General features: G+C 60.2%; 1 protein-coding gene across 4 annotated transcripts; it reads left to right on the top strand.

Annotated features, from left to right (window-relative positions):
* Positions 1 to 2,278: 2,278 nt before the first annotated feature.
* Positions 2,279 to 16,386, top strand: UBTF (upstream binding transcription factor). 4 transcript variants are annotated; one of them, XM_052658428.1, is made up of 21 exons: positions 2,279 to 2,426; positions 4,874 to 4,998; positions 6,516 to 6,691; positions 7,241 to 7,324; positions 7,418 to 7,573; positions 9,954 to 10,018; positions 10,299 to 10,419; positions 10,776 to 10,886; positions 11,238 to 11,371; positions 11,542 to 11,683; positions 11,977 to 12,018; positions 12,157 to 12,270; positions 12,373 to 12,528; positions 12,903 to 13,037; positions 13,199 to 13,309; positions 13,724 to 13,812; positions 13,916 to 14,105; positions 14,857 to 14,904; positions 15,226 to 15,297; positions 15,395 to 15,538; positions 15,621 to 16,386. In XM_052658428.1, the coding sequence occupies exons 2-21, from the start codon at positions 4,941 to 4,943 to the stop codon at positions 15,744 to 15,746; spliced, it is 2,274 nt and encodes a 757-aa protein (XP_052514388.1). In that variant the 5' UTR covers positions 2,279 to 2,426; positions 4,874 to 4,940; the 3' UTR covers positions 15,747 to 16,386. The 4 variants fall into 4 exon arrangements, with proteins under 4 accessions (XP_052514388.1, XP_052514387.1, XP_052514390.1 ...); XM_052658427.1 differs by lacking the exon at positions 2,279 to 2,426 and adding an exon at positions 3,586 to 3,710; XM_052658429.1 differs by lacking the exon at positions 2,279 to 2,426 and adding an exon at positions 4,079 to 4,199.
* The last annotated feature ends 1,020 nt before the right edge of the window (positions 16,387 to 17,406 follow it).

The following is a 17,406-nucleotide window of genomic DNA, read 5'->3' as shown; positions in this document are numbered from 1 at the left end:
AGTCGGAGGAGCCTGGTGGGCTGCCGTCTATGGGGTCACGCAGAGTCGGACACGACTGAAGCGACTTAGCAGCAGCAGCAGCAGCAGGTTCTAAGTACAGTGTGACATGGCTTGGTCCTTCACAAAATGCCCTCTGTAGGTTCCAAGGGCAGAACTGGGTTTGTGGGGAGGGGGAGGGGAGAGTAAAAAATAATACCAAATGATGAATCAAAAGTAAAGAGATAGCCTGCGATGAGGGGCCCTGAAGCTTAAGCTTCATTAGCATCAAGGTAAATTGGCCCCTCCTACCCACTAAAAAATTCGGACACACCAGATCTTGACAAGATTTTCCTCCCGGTTTGTGAAACGTGGCAGATGTGGGCTGTGGAAGTCCTGGGAAAGGACTCTCAGTTCTCCCAGGAGACAAGATAAATTACAGCAACAGCGAGGCCGTGGTGTGAGGATGGAGAAGACTGTGTGACAGGGGAAGAGTCCAGAGGGGCCGGCGGCCCAGCTGGCAGTGCCGCTGTGGTAGGCCGGCATCCCTAGAGCCGGGGGCGATGGCGCCGCCCCGGAGCGATGGCCCAAACCGTACGCTCGCCTGATGGAAGCAGGCGTTCTTCAGACCGTCTTCTGGCTTCCTGCGTCCAGATGAACCTTTCTCGGTGGAGGAGAGGCAGAGACAGACAACCGCAGCCGACGGCAGTGGGAGGATAGATGGTGGTCGCGCCTAGGCCTTTCTATCTCCGGCCCGCAGGATGGTGGAGAGCGGAGGCCTACGGGAAGGCTGCCCCGCTGCGGCTCTGGCGGCGAGGCCGGGGTGCCAGGCTCCCCTCGCGGCTCCCCGCCGCCGCCGGGGGAGGAGGGGCAGGGGGAGCAGAGCCCGCGGCCTGCTTTCCCAGGGCTGGCCAAGCCTTTTTGACAAGCTGATAGCGTGCCGGGGATTGGCTGGTCCGGGCGTGACGCCGGTTAACAACAAAGGTGGAGTTGGAAGAAATTAGATTAAAGGGTGGGGGGGGGGTTGGAAATTAAAGGGGGAGCAGGCTGGAGACTGGAGGCAGAGACCGAAGGGGAGATGCGCGAAGCGCGGTCTCGCGGCTCCGCTTCGCCCCGGAATCCCCTTCGCCTAAACCCACCGGGATTTTTGCTCTCAACCGACTCCCGCGGCCCAGCTACCGAAGCAGGGGTGGGACGGATGGTTGCTGCTTCTTGAAAAATGCCCCCAACTCTCACCCTGACACCCCTTTACTATGGCCCGGGGGGACAACTCTTTGCTCGGACTCCTCGGATCCTAAACTCGGAGGAGGTGAGGGGCATTGAGAATAGCGAGAGGTTCGCTCTAAAACCCGGAAGGCCCTCGCGGGGCACCGAGAACGGACGAGGCGGGGCACTCCCCCTGTTTTCCAATGTGTTGCAAACCTAAGAGCTTTTCTTGCTTGCTTTTTTTTTTTTTTTGGTAACACCCTTCCCCCCCTTTTCTCTCCCCCCCACCCTGCTTTGGCTCCAGGGTTGCAAAAGCAAAGAGCAATAAAAAAAAAAAAAAAGAAAGAAACCCGCGCATACACTCAGACACACACCAGTGGCGACAGGGGAGAGTTGGAAAGACGCAGGAGAGAAGCAGGAGGCAGCGGGGAGGGAGCAATGGGAGCGGGAAGCCGGCAGGTTCCCTCGCAAATCCCCCTCCGGCCCAACGTCGCCTCGCCGGCCCCGGCAGGGGAGCGAGGAGCCGGGCGAGCAGATGGAGGAGTGGAGCTCGCTCTAGGCAGCAGGCTTGGCCGGAGAATGGAGGAGCCGCCAAGCGATCGGCTGATTGGAAGAGAAACGCAGAGCGATGGAGGCGGGGGTAGGAGGACGATTTCTCTGCGGGGACTGGCGGCGGCGTATACGCCCGGGTCGGGCGCTGCAGAGCTTGGCTAGCTTTCAACCCGCGCTCGCCGGCTCCAGCCCCACGCGCCCCCACCCCCAGCCCTCCCGGCGGCTCCGCAGGTGAGTGCGAGCTGGGGGCAAAAAGACTCGAAAGTCTCAACGCGCCCGCCCTGCCAAAAGGAGGGAAAAAAAAAAGAAAAGCATTTTTCCTTTTCTTTTTTTTATTTTCGTGCAGCCCCCAGCACGGTGGGAGGGAAGGGGTGAGGCTGAGTCGCCCGGAGGAGGCGGAGGGGCCAGGCGAGGCCGGGGTGGCCCGGGAGGCGGCGGCGCCGAGGCGGCTCTGACGGGCTAGCGCTCGGAGCGGCGCTGCGCTGCGCCGAGGCGGGCGGGCGGGCGGGCGGAGCGGGGCGGGCGGAGCGCGGCGCGTGGGGCTCGCCATTAGCCGTCGCTCCGCTTCGCCATCTCGGGCTTTGTCTGGCGGCTTGCTGCCCCGGCGTCGGCTGCGGCGGAGCTGCGGCTCAGCTCTTCGGCCCGCCGCACCCTTAAGGTGCCCTTGGCCCGTGGTCCCATTCACACGCTCGGTAAGTGAGCCCCGGCGCCGCGGATTTCGGGGGAGAGGGGTTTCTGCGAGTGGCGGCGGCGCCGATCTCCATGCGCCCGGGCAGGCCTGGGGAGCCATGCCGGGCTGGATTGAACCAGCTCCCCCAGAGGCTCCTCCGCCGACTCGTAGCTTTATCGCCGTTTGTGGGATTTAAAGAGCAAAGGAGATTTTTTAATTTGCAAAGAGGACATTTTTTAGGGATTTTTTTTTCAAGTTTCGTGTGTGTGCTGCTTAGCAGCGAGGCAGGCTCCGAAGCCTGGCACGGCGATTGGCTTGCGTGCGCCCCAAGCCGGTGGCTACGCTCCGGGGATAAGGGTGGGCGCGAAATGCCAGCTCCAGGAGGCGGGCGAGTAAGCGGGTGAGGGCTGGAGTGGAAGCCCGAATCTGAGCTGGGGGAGAGAGCTCTGGAGCCGGGCTGCAAACACCCCCGGAGCCTCTCCAGCTGCCGGGGGGCCCTCCGGCACCCTCTCTGCGGTCGCGCCTCGCGCCCTCCCTCCTGCGCCGGCCGAGCCTGCTAGTTCCCCCGCGGGTCTGGCGAGGTCGCTCTCGGCGCCCGCCCGCCTCGGCTCCGAGCCCCGCCGCCATCCGGGCGGCTGCGTGTCTCCCTGCCCCGACCCCCCCCCCCTCCCCGGCGGCAGCAGCAGCCGCCGCCGCCGCCGCCACCACCACCACCACCAGCACTACCCCCCTCCCCTCCTTCCTTCCCTCCGCCTCGGCCGCCCGGGTCCCCCCAGCTCCCGCCCCTCCTCCCAGCTGCCCCCCGCGGAGCCCGCCCGGGCAGGCTGTGGGAGGGAGCGGAGCCGGCGAGGCGGGCGGGCTGGCGCTCGCTCCCCGGGGGTCGGTGTGCGCTCTACGGGGAAGGACGCGCTCGCTGCCCCGCTTCTCCCGCCCCCCCTCCCGCTCCTCCTCCTCCCTTCTCCCTCCTCCTCCCCGCTCCGGCGGCGGAGGCTGCGGCGGCGGCGGGGGGTGTGCGAGCTGAGGCCGGGGCCGGCGGGCGGGCGGCGGGCGGGCTGCCTGCAGGCGGAGGGCGCTGTGCTTTGTGCTTTTCGCCGCGAGGAGCAGCAGGCAGCAGCCACAGCCGCAGCCGCCGCCGCCACAGCAGCAGCCGCCGCCCCAGCGCCGCCGCCGCCGCGCCCGGAGGAGGAGCCGCTGCCGCCGCGGGAGGGAGCTGCGGCTGTGCCCGGCCGAGCGGGGGAGGGCGCCGCCGCTCAGAGCCGGGGAGGGAGCCGCCGGAGCGGGAAGCCCGGAGGCCGCGCTGCGCCGGGTAACCGAGGCGGCTGAGGACGCGCGCCGGGTCGGGGTCGGGGCCGGGGCCAGGCGGCGGGGAGCGAGCCGTGGGTGCGGTGGACGCCTGGAGACCCGGGGCGAGTTCCAGGCAGAGAACTGGGCGAGAGAGGACCAGGGCAAATGGAGAGGACGCCGAGAGCCGGGGGAGGGGAGGGCAGGAAGCGAGGCCCAAGCCGAGCCCCGGCCGCGGGCGGAGGAGCCCGCGCTTCTCCGAGCCGGCAGGCGCAGTTCTCGCCGGCCGCCGGAGGGGGCGGCGGGGCCGGTGAGCGCTGCTCCCCCGCCTCCCGGCCGCCGTCCTCCCGCCCTCTCCTTGGCTCGGCTCCCCGGAGGCCCGGGCGGGGGCGCCGGCGGGGCTGGGCCGCAGGCTCGGGGGAGGAGGCGGCGGTTCCCGCCGTGGTCGCGCCTCTGCGCCGGGCTCCTCCGTGCGCGTCGGGGTGGCTGGGCGGTGGCGGCGCCTCTGGCCGGGGTGGGTGGCTCGGGGGCGGGGGCCAGGCCAGGCCGCTTCTCTCCGGCTGCTTGCCCGCCCAGGCGGGCGGGGACGGCGTCGGGAGCCTGAGGGGGAGGGCGTCGGGAATCCGGATCCGGTCCCCGGGGGCGGTGCGGCCGCTGCGCTCCGGGGCTGGCGGCGGCTGCGCTGCGTCCGGGTCCCCGCCGGGTTGCGGAGGCGGGGGGAACCGGCCGGGGGGAGCGGGAGGAGGAGACTGAGGCGCGTGCCCGCTTCCGCGACCGCGCGCGCCCTTTACCCGCCCTTCCTCCTCCCCCGCCCTCCAGCCTGGGGCCTCCCCGGGGCGGGGCGCACAGAAGAGGAGGAGTTTTTTTTTTTTTTGCCCGGGTGGGGGAAGGAGGGCGGAGGGCGGAGGGCGGGCGCTCGCGGCGCGCTGGAGCGCGGAGCAGTGTCTCGCGTGGGCAGCGGAGGGCGCACGCCTATGAGTGGAGCTGTAGAGGCTGTAGGGGCTGGGGGTGGGGTTAGGAGGTAGAGGAGTGCACTCTCACCCCCACCAACTCATCAAGTCTTCTGGAGTCTTGGCTGGGTCTCTCTGAGAGTGTGGGGTTATGTTCCCCTCCCCTTTCGGGGAGGGAGTGATAGACAGTCCCCCACCTCTCAGCCCGCCTGAGAGGGGACTGGTGTCTTTTCTAAAGGGTGAGGTGGCTTTGACCCCGGCTTGCCTGGCCAGCACGACCGAGGAAGTGGCTGGACGGCTGGAGAATGAACGGAGAAGCCGACTGCCCCACAGACCTGGAAATGGCCGCCCCTAAAGGCCAAGGTAGGAGCCCCAGCCTCAGCCCTCTAACTTAAACCCTCCATTCTCACGTAGGTATGCGAGGCCCACTCTCCTTCTAAAGGTTTTCTCCCATCGGGGTTCTCTGAACTGAAATGGGAGGAAGGCACTTGAGTGTCAAACACCCCTCACACTGGGTGTTTGGCTAAACCCAAATTATTTGGCTTTGAACCTACAAATTGTATTTTTCACACTCCATTCCCCTCACCCCCAGGTTAGAGAGGGAGGAAGAGGCCTGTTTAAGTCTTTCTTCTGGGGTTCCCAGTCACCCCGAGTGTGTCCTCAGCAGTGTCCTGGGATGGGAGGAGAGACAAGGGATATGGGAGCAAGGGGGAGATGAAAGGGATTGGGAAAGCTTTTCAGGGTTGTTTTTTTTTAATTGTTATTAAGAGGGCATAGTGTTTGGTGAGGCAGGTTGGAGAGGAAGGGTGTTTTGATGGCTGGAGACCTGAAACACACTTAATTATACTCTACCCCATCCAGTGGGGATCCAGTTGTAGGGTGGCAGGGTGGGTAGGATGAATCTGAGCATCTGGCAATGCCTGTGGGGCACTGAGAGGAGAGAGGATTATGGGTTCATGTGACCCTCCTGCAAAAACCCTGACCCAGGTGACCAGATGTGAATGCAAGTCAAGAGCCCTTTTGACTCCTAGCTGTGGCTGGCTATCATCCTAGCTCACCTTCCCCAGTAGTCCCCTCCAGAGAGCCCTTAATGGAGCTGCCTTTCAGTGGCTGGAAATAGCTGGTCCAGACTCCTTTTTTTTTTTTTGCTTCCATGGGGAATTGGGCTGGGAAAACAACTCAGAATTCTAGGGTGGGGGGCCCTCCCTGGAGCAGAGCTCACCCTTTGCCCACCTGCTGGCTTTGCCTCTTAGCTGCCTTGTATGGCTCTATCATTCTTTTACTTGCTCCAAAGTCTCCTTTGGTCCTTTCTGAGAGAGAGGATAGGGTGGTGGAATACTCACATCTCTAATGTTAGTCTCCAGCTATGCTGGAGCAAAACATTGCCGTGGGTTCTCCTTGCGGCCCACACCCCTGCCTCAGTCTGCACATTTAGGGTAGCCACGTAGAGCTGGGACTGAATTTAGCTTCACGTTTAGGTGTGTGGTCTCTTTGTTTCCCTTTCTTCTGCAGTAAGCTAGCTGTTCTCCAACAGGGTCCCAAATCACTGTGGTTTCCTTCCCCTCCCCCCTTCCCTACAATAAACTGTAACCCATGGCAGGCTGGCACGTTAGAAATGATAATAGCTTTGAAGTAAGCCAAACTTGAGTCCAAGTCTGGTTTTCCAGGTGTGATGTTGTCTGGACTGGAGTCCCTGCTCTAATCTATATGGCCACAGCTTTTCCTTAGGGCCAGGCCATGTGTTGTCTGTGTCTTCAGATGGAGATAACCATCTGAAGGGTCTGAGATGCTCTGGGAAGGAAGGGTTGAGTGCTTAAGGACCAGGGAACAGATGGGGGCTGGCATGAGCCAGGCATAATGGCCTTTCTTACCCTTCCCAGACCGCTGGTCCCAGGAAGACATGTTGACTTTGCTGGAATGCATGAAGAACAACATTCCATCCAATGACAGCTCCAAGTTCAAAACCACCGAGTCACATATGGACTGGGAAAAAGTAGCATTTAAAGACTTTTCTGGAGACATGTGCAAGCTGAAATGGGTGGAGATTTCTAACGAGGTAATGGATTCCCCTCCCTCCCCAACACATTCGAACACACATCTCCACCTACCCTTGCTTCAGCCTTCTTGGTGGGGGAGATGAAACAGAAGTCTATAAACAGGAAGGAAAGAGACCAGGCGAGGTCCTCGTGTGGTCGCCCTTGTGCATTTCGGGAGTTGGCACGGTTGACAGCACTGGCCAAGACTTCTCAGTTCTACTTTCTAAGCTATGTGGCCTTGAATACTTACCATCTTAGAGCATCTGTCACCTGAGCTGTTCTGGGGATTGAATGAGGTGCTGACATGGACAACCATTTCGAGGTTAGGTGGTCGCCTTCTTGCTCTCCTACGATGTGTACCGACTGCCTGGACCTCTGCAGTAAACATGGGCCAGTGCCTGGGTATCAGCACAGCCTGAGCTGTGTCGCTCTCGACCCCAGCCCTTCTCCTTTGATATCTTCAATCTAGTGGAAAGTAGAGAAGGCCTGTTGGAAAACGAGGGTATGCTCCTGGGTGGCATTCCCCTCTTTGGTACTTCCCCTTATCCTCACCTCCTTTCTTCCTCCAGGTGAGAAAGTTCCGTACATTGACAGAATTGATCCTCGATGCTCAGGAACACGTTAAAAATCCTTACAAAGGCAAAAAACTCAAGGTGAGTTTCCAAGTGGAGAAACACGAGAGTTCAGAAAAGCAAGGCTCAAAGAACAGTGTCTCACCTAGACTGTGTCCTTGTCCCTCCTTCCAGAAACATCCGGACTTCCCAAAGAAGCCCCTGACCCCTTACTTTCGCTTCTTCATGGAGAAGCGGGCCAAGTATGCTAAACTCCACCCGGAGATGAGTAACCTGGACCTGACCAAGATTCTGTCCAAGAAATACAAGGAACTGCCGGAGAAGAAGAAGGTGGGGGGCGGGGGGCTAAGGTGCAGAGGGAAGAGGTGGGGAGAAGCTGGTATGGTGTAGGTTATCTGGCTCGGGGGGTAGGGGGGCAGCAAGGGTTTAGACCGAGGGACCTGGCGTCGGGGGCGTGGGTGGGTCAGCAGAGTAGAGGAGGGCCTTGGGGAGTGCACCTGATCATCGCCTCCCGGGCGCACACACCCTCAGGTGTTGGCACTGCTACAGATGTAACCACGACCAAGACAGACACTGTAACACACATGTCCTCTTTCACACACATGTCCTCACTGTTAGGCTTGCACAGCCGTTCACGTCTGACGTTTCCCCACATGGTCTCACTTGATGCTCATAGAGGTAACTCCAGGAGACTGAGTGGTCTGGATTTTGCGGTCAGAGGAACTGGGGTGCAGGAGGGCGTCGTGTCCCAGGACCATGGTTTAGTGCCTGGGCTCCCTGCCTAGCCCTCTTCTCTAGGCAGGTAACGGGTGCGTCCCCAGGTTACATGGACTTCCTCCCCCTTACACATATTGTCCTTTGTGGCCCCGTGCTGTCCCAGATCGTCAAGCCCATTAACCTTGGGTAGAGGCTGCCCCAGCCTCCCAGGCAGGGGTGGACATGGTCAACACAGTGAGGTTGTGTGGTCCCTGGGAGAAACAGGCAGCACAGCATCGGAGGAGCCTGCAGGTAGGACAACAGTGAGAGGTGGAGGGCAGAGAAAGACGCACAGAGGAGATACTGCGTGGTGAGACGGAGCCAGGGAGAGATGCTAGCGAGGGGCAGCAGAAGAGACAAGAAGGCACACTTGCTGGAGAGGAGACAGTGTAGGCAGCTGGCTCTCGGGAGGGCACCAGCCCTGGGAGCAGCCCTTGTCCCAGTTTGCACACCCTGGCTTCGGGCTCACATGGCCTGGTCTTGTACCCAAAAAAAGGAGCTTGTTTGACTGGGTCGATCCAGCTGTCTGCAGCTGCTGCCTGAACCAAGCCGGAGTACGAATTGCTGGAGCTATTCTTGACCCCTCTGATGGGGCTGTTGCAAGCTGACTGTATACACAATGCCCAGATGTTCCCATGGGGTGAGAGGGAGAGGCAGAGGGTCTCAGGACCAGGGCGGGACAGAGAAAACTCCGAGGTACAGTGGACAGAGTGCTGGCCTAGGGGACACACAGCCCGTTCCCCTGAACTGCCACTGCATCACCGTACATGTGCCCTTTGGTAAGTCATTTCCATCTTCTGGGCCTGGTCTTGATCTGAGGCGTGGAGGTTGAGCCTGATCTGGGTGGTGCCTTCTGGCTCTGAAAGCTGCTGTTTCTGTGAGAGGAGAGCTGAGACTGGGGCGAAGGAGGCAGGGCTCTGCTCTCGGTTTTTTTGTGGAACCTCAGAGGGAAGCAGAACTGCCTCGCTTCTCGCACCTGATGAGAGGCAGAGGTTGGGCTCAAGTAGCATGTGTCCCTGGCCTCCTCCAGCGCTATTCTGATTGTGAATCTGGGAAGAAGAGGGAGAAAGGAAAAAGGGACATTGAACTGGGGCCAGGAGGGGAGGTAGACGAGGAAGGGAAAGAGACAGGCTGGAAAAGAAGTCCAAGAGGGAGGGGTGCAGGGAGGCAGGAAGGATGCAGGGATAGAGATGGGATGGTGGGAAGGGGGGACCAGGGTGAGAGAAGGAAGGGGCTGGGGGAGGGACGGCGCAGGGAGCCAAGAACCTGGAAGAAGGGATCGGAGGCAGGGAAAGTGGTCATGACCGAGGGTTGTGGCGGGGATGGTGTCAGGATCGCCAAGGACACCCAGGGACCCAAAGATAGAGGATTGGAGGTGGGGGGAAATCCAGCTTCAGAAGACAAGAATTCACTCTGGGCTGCAGTCAGTTAAGTCTCTCTCCTCAGTGCCTTAGAAGTGGGACTCAGCCTGCCCCCAGCCCTGTGGGCCACCTGAGAGGGCACACTAGTATTAGCTGCCACAGACAGAGGAGGAGCGAGCGACAGGCAAGGCCTGTGCCCTCCCTGACTCCCTCCCTGGGGGTTTCCTTGGTGTTGGGGAAAGGCAGAGGGGGACTATCTCGGGGAATCCCAGTGCTGTCCCTGCTTAGTGAATGACTGGGTAATGCCATGTGGCCACCCCACCTCCACCCCCATCCTGGGACTCTCCCTTTCTTAAAGGGAGGGGATGGGATGTGTTCTGGGAGACCCCTGTAGTTCCTAGTGTCAGCTACAGAGTCCCCCCCACCAACCCACCAGAAGGCAGGCCACCATCTTCCCTTCCCCCACCCCCCTACTCACGACATTCTCCATACACATCACTGACAGGGAGGCAAAACAGGTAGCAAGGAGGACTTGGTGGGGTTTGTGGCTCAGCTCTTGGGTCATGGATGACCCCATCGCCTCCTCCCCCCAGATGAAATATATTCAGGACTTCCAGAGGGAGAAACAGGAGTTTGAGCGAAACCTCGCCCGATTCAGGTAAGGCAGTGGAGCCCAGAGGAGGCCACAGGGTGCTGGGTGTGGCAGGAGAGGGGATTAGAGCCTGGCGCTCAACACCCATGAGGCATGGAAGATGGATGGGTCACTTGTTGACCGTAGTGGTTCACACTCAGGGGCAGAGACTGGCAGCTAACCACTGGTCCACTAGGCCCCAGCTGATGGGCTGAGGAGCCTTAGCGAGTGGGGCAGCTAGCCAGGGTCTGCCCTGGCAGGACCCCCATCCCCAACCACTGACTGTCGCTCCCCGTGCCCTGGCTAGGGAGGATCACCCAGACCTAATCCAGAATGCCAAGAAGTCGGACATCCCCGAGAAGCCCAAAACCCCCCAGCAGCTGTGGTACACCCACGAGAAGAAGGTGTATCTCAAAGTGCGGCCAGATGTGAGTGTCCGGCCAAGGGGTGGCGGGGAGGGCGCACGGTGGTGGCAAGGGGGGAGCCGCGGCAGGTCGGCCGGGCATGGTGCAGGGGAGCAGGAGAGGAGGCCCCTCCCCAGGGGTGGGCTGCATGGACAGGGCCTGGGCCAGCTGGCGTGTGCGTGCGTGCGTGTGCGTGTGTGAGCCTGTCCCCTCGCACCCAGGCGGGACCCTCCGCCTCTCTGCCTTCCCCTCCTGGCCCGTGGGGGACACTCTTGTGACCTCCTGTGGCCTGAGGGGGCGGGGGCCTCTGTGTCCCCCTCCCCTTCCCCTCTCCCCTCCCCCTGGCTGCCTGTGTGTGTCTGACGGCTTTTGGTTTGCAGGCCACTACGAAGGAGGTGAAGGACTCCCTGGGGAAGCAGTGGTCTCAGCTCTCGGACAAAAAGAGGCTGAAATGGATTCATAAGGCCCTGGAGCAGCGGAAGGAGTACGAGGTTAGGCTTCCGCTGCGCTCCTCCCCGTCCGGCTCTTCACGAGCCTCTGCCCTCTGACTCTGCGGCCTCCGCGTTCTGCGGGAGGCAGTCACTGCCCATCCCGTCACTGAGGGAGGGGCCTTCTGGGCCCCTCACCTCTGCCCCTACCTTCCCTGCCCCCCCTGCCCCCCCCCCACATGAGATCTCAGGCTAGGGCAGGGCAGGGCACCACGTCTCTTGTGACACAGCAGATGCACGGCCACCCCCCAGCTTGGCTCCCTGCCTCCCTTCCCCAGCGGCTCTCCCCCACCCCCCCGGCCCCAGCTAACCCCACACCCCGTTGCCCTCCATCCCCTCAACCTCACTCTGCAGGAGATTATGCGTGACTACATCCAGAAGCATCCTGAGCTCAACATCAGTGAGGAGGGCATCACCAAGTCCACCCTCACCAAGGCTGAACGCCAGCTCAAGGACAAGTTTGATGGGCGACCCACCAAGCCACCTCCGTGAGCGCTGCCCTGCCCTGGGGTTGGGGGGTGAGGGGTGAGCCGGCAGGCAGCTAGGGAGCCGGGCTGATGAAGGACCCCCGCCCAGGCTCTGGAAGTAAGGGGGCCGCTGCCCAGGGCCTCCCTGGTCACTCACAGGCATGCTCTTCCCTTACTGCCGGTTGTGACAGGAACAGCTACTCACTGTACTGCGCAGAGCTGATGGCCAACATGAAGGATGTGCCCAGCACAGAGCGCATGGTGCTATGCAGCCAGCAGTGGAAGCTCCTCTCCCAGAAGGAGAAAGACGCCTACCACAAGAAGTGCGACCAGGTGCGCCGGGGCAAGGGCCAGCCCTGGAGTGGCGGGACACCCGGAGAACCTTGGGGTTTTGAAGCATGAAGTCTGACCCTGGGCCCTTGCTTTACACGCGGTGTTGTGCTTGGTTTAGTGTCTGTGCTGATCAAGGCAGGGTCCTGGGCCTTCTGCCTACCAGGTGTGGCGGGAGACTGGGCCCTGGCCGGGCTCTGGACGATTTTCTGAGAGGCGACTGTTGGTCCCTGGAGCATAGGAGGTCTCCAGTGAGGCTGCCCCCTGACTGACCTTGACTCCCCTTCCTTTCCCAGAAAAAGAAGGATTATGAGGTGGACCTGCTCCGTTTTCTAGAGGTGAGTGTTCCTTCGGGGAGGGCAGTGGGCAGAGAGAGGCCAGGGAGTGGTTGGTGAGCAAGGCCCCTAGGACAACACAGACACAGCCTAGGGACTACGTATTCAACCCCATGCTGCCCCCTCTTTTTCCCTGACCAGAGCCTGCCTGAAGAGGAGCAGCAGCGGGTCCTGGGGGAAGAGAAGATGTTGAACATCAACAAGAAGCAAGCCACCAGCCCAGCCTCCAAGAAGCCCTCCCAGGATGCGGGCAAGGTGGGCAGGGGGCATGACCAAGCAGCAGGTGGGGTGGAGGGGAAGAGGCGGGGCTCCCTGTGAGCACCCCGTGGACGCCGACCCTCTTTGCACATCTACAAGGGCGGCTCGGAGAAGCCCAAGAGGCCCGTGTCAGCCATGTTCATCTTCTCGGAAGAGAAGCGGCGGCAGCTGCAGGAGGAGCGGCCCGAGCTCTCAGAGAGCGAGCTGACCCGCCTCCTGGCCCGCATGTGGAATGACCTGTCGGAGAAGAAAAAGGTCAGGCTTGCCAGACCAGAAGGGGCTGCCAGGCAGAGTCTGGGCCGCTTCTCCCCCGGGGGCTAGCTGCACTTCCTCACCCTGCCCCGGGTGTGTGTGTGAGGTGTGAGCCACACAGCGGCCTGAGTGCAGATGGTGGGGCTGGGAACCTAGTGAGCCGGAAGGCGGGAAGCTGTCAGCTGTGGGCTGTAGGCTCCCTGGGGAGCCGGCCGCTGGGCGGCTTGAGCCCCTGGCTGGAGACATCTGCACCAGCCCACGCCTCCGCTTGCCCCTCCCCACCCGTTGGTGGAGGGGAGAACCTTCCATTGCAGGATGGGCCGTGCGCGCCCCCTGGGGGTGGCCGGAAGGCTGACACCTCTACTGTCCCTCCGCAGGCCAAGTACAAGGCCCGGGAGGCGGCGCTGAAGGCCCAGTCGGAGAGGAAGCCAGGCAAGTTGCCGGAGTCGCCCAAGAGAGCAGAGGAGATCTGGCAACAGAGTGTCATTGGCGATTACCTGGCCCGCTTCAAGGTAGCAGGCAATGGGAAAGGGGTCTTTTTCCTTTTCTTTCTTTCTGCATAAGTAGTTGCTTTATCATTAATCTCTTCGGAAAGGGGTTGTTCTGCTACTGCCCACACAGTGGGCAGCCCCAGGTGACCCCTCCCACTTCTGACACCCTTCTCTGTCCCCAGAATGACCGGGAGAAGGCCTTGAAAGCCATGGAGATGACTTGGAACAACATGGAAAAGAAGGAGAAACTGATGTGGATTAAGAAGGCAGCCGAAGACCAAAAGCGATACGAGGTGGGAAGGGGGCTTCTGGTTAGTTCAGTGGGACAGGATGGAGCTAGGGCCACCTCCTCCCACTTAGAACTCAGGAACATCCTCTCGGGTGGGTGGCTTTCCTTACTGCGTGGGACTTGGAGCCAGAAGTCCCGGCTTGGGTTGTGTGACCCTGAATAAGTCTTTTAACTTCCTTCTCTGAGCCTCAGTCGTGCCATCAGTAAAATGAGAGTGAGGATACCAATCATGTGAGTGCAATTATGAAACCACTTTCAGACAGCAGGACCTACATGACGGAGGCGTGAGTGGTTAGGAAATTGCTCCCTAGCTGTGCCTCAGTTTCTCCTCCTTCCTGGCACTTAAAAGGAGAGTCTGCTAGGGACTGCAGGTATGGGGCAGGAGAGAGGATAGTGACCTTCCTGGGTGTCCTCACAGAGAGAGCTCAGTGAGAGGCGGGCACCCCCGGCTGCTGCAAACTCCTCCAAGAAGATGAAGTTCCAGGGAGAACCCAAGAAACCTCCCATGTGAGTCTGGGGGCTAGAGTCCCTCCTTGGGGTGGGGAGGGTCAGGGTGGAGGGGCTGCTTGGTTGGTGTCCTGACCCTCCCTGTGACACCCACACCTCCCAGGAATGGTTATCAGAAGTTCTCCCAGGAGCTGCTGTCCAATGGTCAACTGAACCACCTGCCGCTGAAGGAGCGCATGGTGGAGATTGGCAGCCGCTGGCACCGCATCTCCCAGAGCCAGAAGGAGCACTACAAGAAGCAGGCTGAGGAGCAGCAGAAACAGTACAAAGTGAACCTGGACCTCTGGGTCAAGGTGAGAGGGCAGGGGACCCTAGGAAGCATCCTGCTGCCTGGTCTGCATTCATGATTTCATTCAGCGTCCCAGCAGTCCTTCAGGGTAATGGTTACTATCAGAGATAAGGAAACTGAGGCTCAGAGAGGTGAAGTAACTTACCCCAGGTCACACAGCCGGGGAGTAGGAAGATCCAAGTCAGACTGACTTTTCCTCCCTCCAGCCGGGACCAGGGGATGTCTCCAAGACTCTGGCTCAGCCTCTAGCCTCTGAGCTCCCCTTCTGTGCCCTTGCTTGAGCAGTCGGATCTGTAAAGTGGGGAGAGTCACCAATGTCCTCCCCAGCCACCCAGGTGGATTGGCCAAGGACTCAGGGGGAATAGCAGGAGTTAAGGGTTCCAGACATTTGGTGAGCCCCAGATTGCCTTGGCAGTGGCTCTGGGCTTGGCTTCTGGGGCAGTCTTCCGGGGGTGCTTCTCTGAGTTGAGGAAGGCCCTGACTCTGGAGCCTCCATTTGGGTAGAGCACAGGACAGACATGAAAGCAGTCTTAGGACGGGGTAGCTTAGAAAAGGCTTTGGAGCATCTTAAGCAGAAATACTGAGCTGTGTTCTCAGGTCCTTAGGGTTCTTTGCAGAGACCCAAGGAGACTGGGATGGGCGCAGGTGGCATGATGGTCAGAGCTGAGCCCACTGCCTGGCGATTGACCAGTGTGCTCAGTCAGCAGTAGTTTGAGTCATGTTCCCGCCCTCACCTCCTCCTCTGTCTCCCCCAGAGTCTGTCTCCCCAGGAACGTGCAGCATATAAAGAGTACATCTCTAATGTGAGTCTGGGAGCAGGGTGCTGTTGGGATAAGGAGGGAACTTGTGGTGGGGGTGGGGGCTAGGGGGTTGCTCCCTGGTGGCTCAGACGGTGAAGAATCCGCCTGCAGTTCGGGAGATCTGGGTTTGATCCCTGGATTGGGAAGATCCCCTGGAGAAGGCAGTGGCTACCCACTCCATTATTCTGGGCTGGAGAATCCCATGGACAGAGGAGCCCAAGTCCATGGGGTCACAAAGAGTTGGACACGACTTTCACTTTCTGGGAGGAGCAGTACAGAACTCCTGGCTACTCCCTTTGCCCATGTCCCCATCCCCTCCTACAGAAACGTAAGAATATGACCAAGCTGCGAGGCCCAAACCCCAAGTCCAGTCGGACTGCCCTGCAATCTAAGTCGGTAAGGAGCCCCTCCCAGAAGGGGGGGCTGGGTGGGGGGATTTGAGGTGCCTTGAGTGGCATGGCAGGGACCACTGATGTGCTTCCATCCCTCCCAGGAGTCTGAGGATGATGATGAAGAGGATGAGGATGAAGACGAGGAGGATGAGGAGGAGGAAGACGATGAGAACGGGGACTCCTCTGAGGATGGCGGGGACTCCTCCGAGTCCAGCAGCGAGGATGAGAGCGAGGATGGGGATGAGGTGGGGTGGATGGGGCATGGTTGGCGGGGCGGAGGGGCTGCCAGGACGGCCCCCTGGTGACCATACTTTCCTTGTCGCCCAGAACGAGGAGGACGATGAGGATGAGGACGACGACGAGGACGATGACGAGGATGAGGACAACGAGTCCGAGGGCAGCAGCTCCAGCTCCTCCTCCTCGGGGGACTCCTCGGACTCTGACTCCAACTGAGGCTCAGCCCCACCCGGGGCTCCCTTCTCCGGCTGAACACCTTTGTTTCTCCCCCATGTTCTGTCCCCTGCCCCTTGGCCTCCCCCACTTTCTTTCTTTCTTTTTTTTTTTTTTTAAAACAAAACAAAACACGGTGGGGGGTAGGCGCTGGAGGCGCCCAGGCCAGAACTCTTCGGCCTCAGAGACATCAGCCCTGGGGGGCCCTCCAGGGAGCGTACCCATCAGACTGAGCCACCACTGGACTGGTCCAGCCCACCCCCTCTTCTGCACTTGCGGTTTCCGGCATGGACAATGGACCCGGGAGTGGGTCGGGGTTCCCAAAGAGTTCAGTGAGGCCCCCTACATCTGCAGCCCAACCCAAGGGAGGGTGGAAGCTTGAGGAAGACCCCTTTCTTTCCAGAGGGGCTTGCAGCCTGGATCCCTGCATTGGAACTGGAGGCAGGGAACATGGGAGAAGAGGGCCGGCGCCTATGAAGAAATAGGCCTTGCCCCATGGCCCTCTTCTTCCCTGCCCCCTGCGGGAAGGAGCTGCCTGGACCCACTCATGGGGGCGGGGGGGGAGGGGGCAGAAGTGTTTTTTATATATGTGTATATATTTTTTTTTTAAGCTCTGAGCTGTCAACGAGACGTTTCCTACCGATCTCGGCTGCCGTCTCTGTTGTCATTTCTGGGAGAGGGAGGGTTTAGAGGGTAGGTTTGGGGCTTTTTTAAAACGGTCTTGATGTGTATGGAAAAGTGTGTGTGTGTGTGTGCGTGTGTGCGTGTGTGTATGCCTGTGGCCTGTACATAGCATGGGTGCACCTGTGGATGTGTGCAAAGGCACGTGTATTTGTGTGTGTAAGAGAAGGTAAAAGGGTTGTGAGGGCTATGGAGACACTGACCCTGGTGGGGATAGGTTGGGGTGGCCCTTTTCTCCATATCTTCCGCTTTGCCTGATCTCTGATTCAGTTCGGGTGTACTGAAGCCACTCTGGTGCTTCCTCTGCTGGTCTCCCTCAGCCAGGGCCATTGGCGCTATGGCAAGTCTCCAGTATCCATCAGGACAGTGGGGAGGGGGACAGACTAGGTGAACCTTAAATATTTTATTTGGCGGGAAAGGTGTCTCCAGCTCATCTGAGGGGTCACCTAGCCGCCGTCAGCTCTGAACCTGGGCTTCAACAGATGTGTTGGAAGCCCTTAGACACCCCTCCTGCCTGCCCCCCATATCCTCCAGCTACCCCACCCCCATTTCCTTTGATTTCTCAGGTCAGCTCCCTTCCCCACCCCATCTCCCCAAACCCACAGCTGAGGGAGAGGTCTGCAAAAGCTGCTTTGACAGCTGTCCTAACCCTTCCCAGCCATCCCCCAGATTTTGGAACCCTGATTCCTAGACTCTCAAAAAGCCAAGCCACCTAGTCTCTGTGGGTTTAATTTTTGTTGTTGCTTTTGATCAAAATTTTTTTAAACAATCATGTCAGTGACCTATTTAATTGGGGGTTTGTGCTTTTCCACCCTCCCCCTCTGAATGAAAGGCAAGAGGAAGAACTCTTGTCTAGGAGGTGTGGTGGGAAAGGTGGGTCCCGCTCACAGAGGAAGGTAGATAATCTGCTTTGCCTCTCGGATGTGGTGCTGGGGGTGGGAGGAGCTAGTGGGGGACACTCCCTACTCCCCACTCCCCTTTC

Source organism: Budorcas taxicolor, chromosome 19 (genome assembly GCF_023091745.1).
Source record: "Budorcas taxicolor isolate Tak-1 chromosome 19, Takin1.1, whole genome shotgun sequence".
NCBI classification, from domain to species: domain Eukaryota; kingdom Metazoa; phylum Chordata; class Mammalia; order Artiodactyla; family Bovidae; genus Budorcas; species Budorcas taxicolor.
This window is presented reverse-complemented; position numbering and strand designations above follow the sequence as displayed.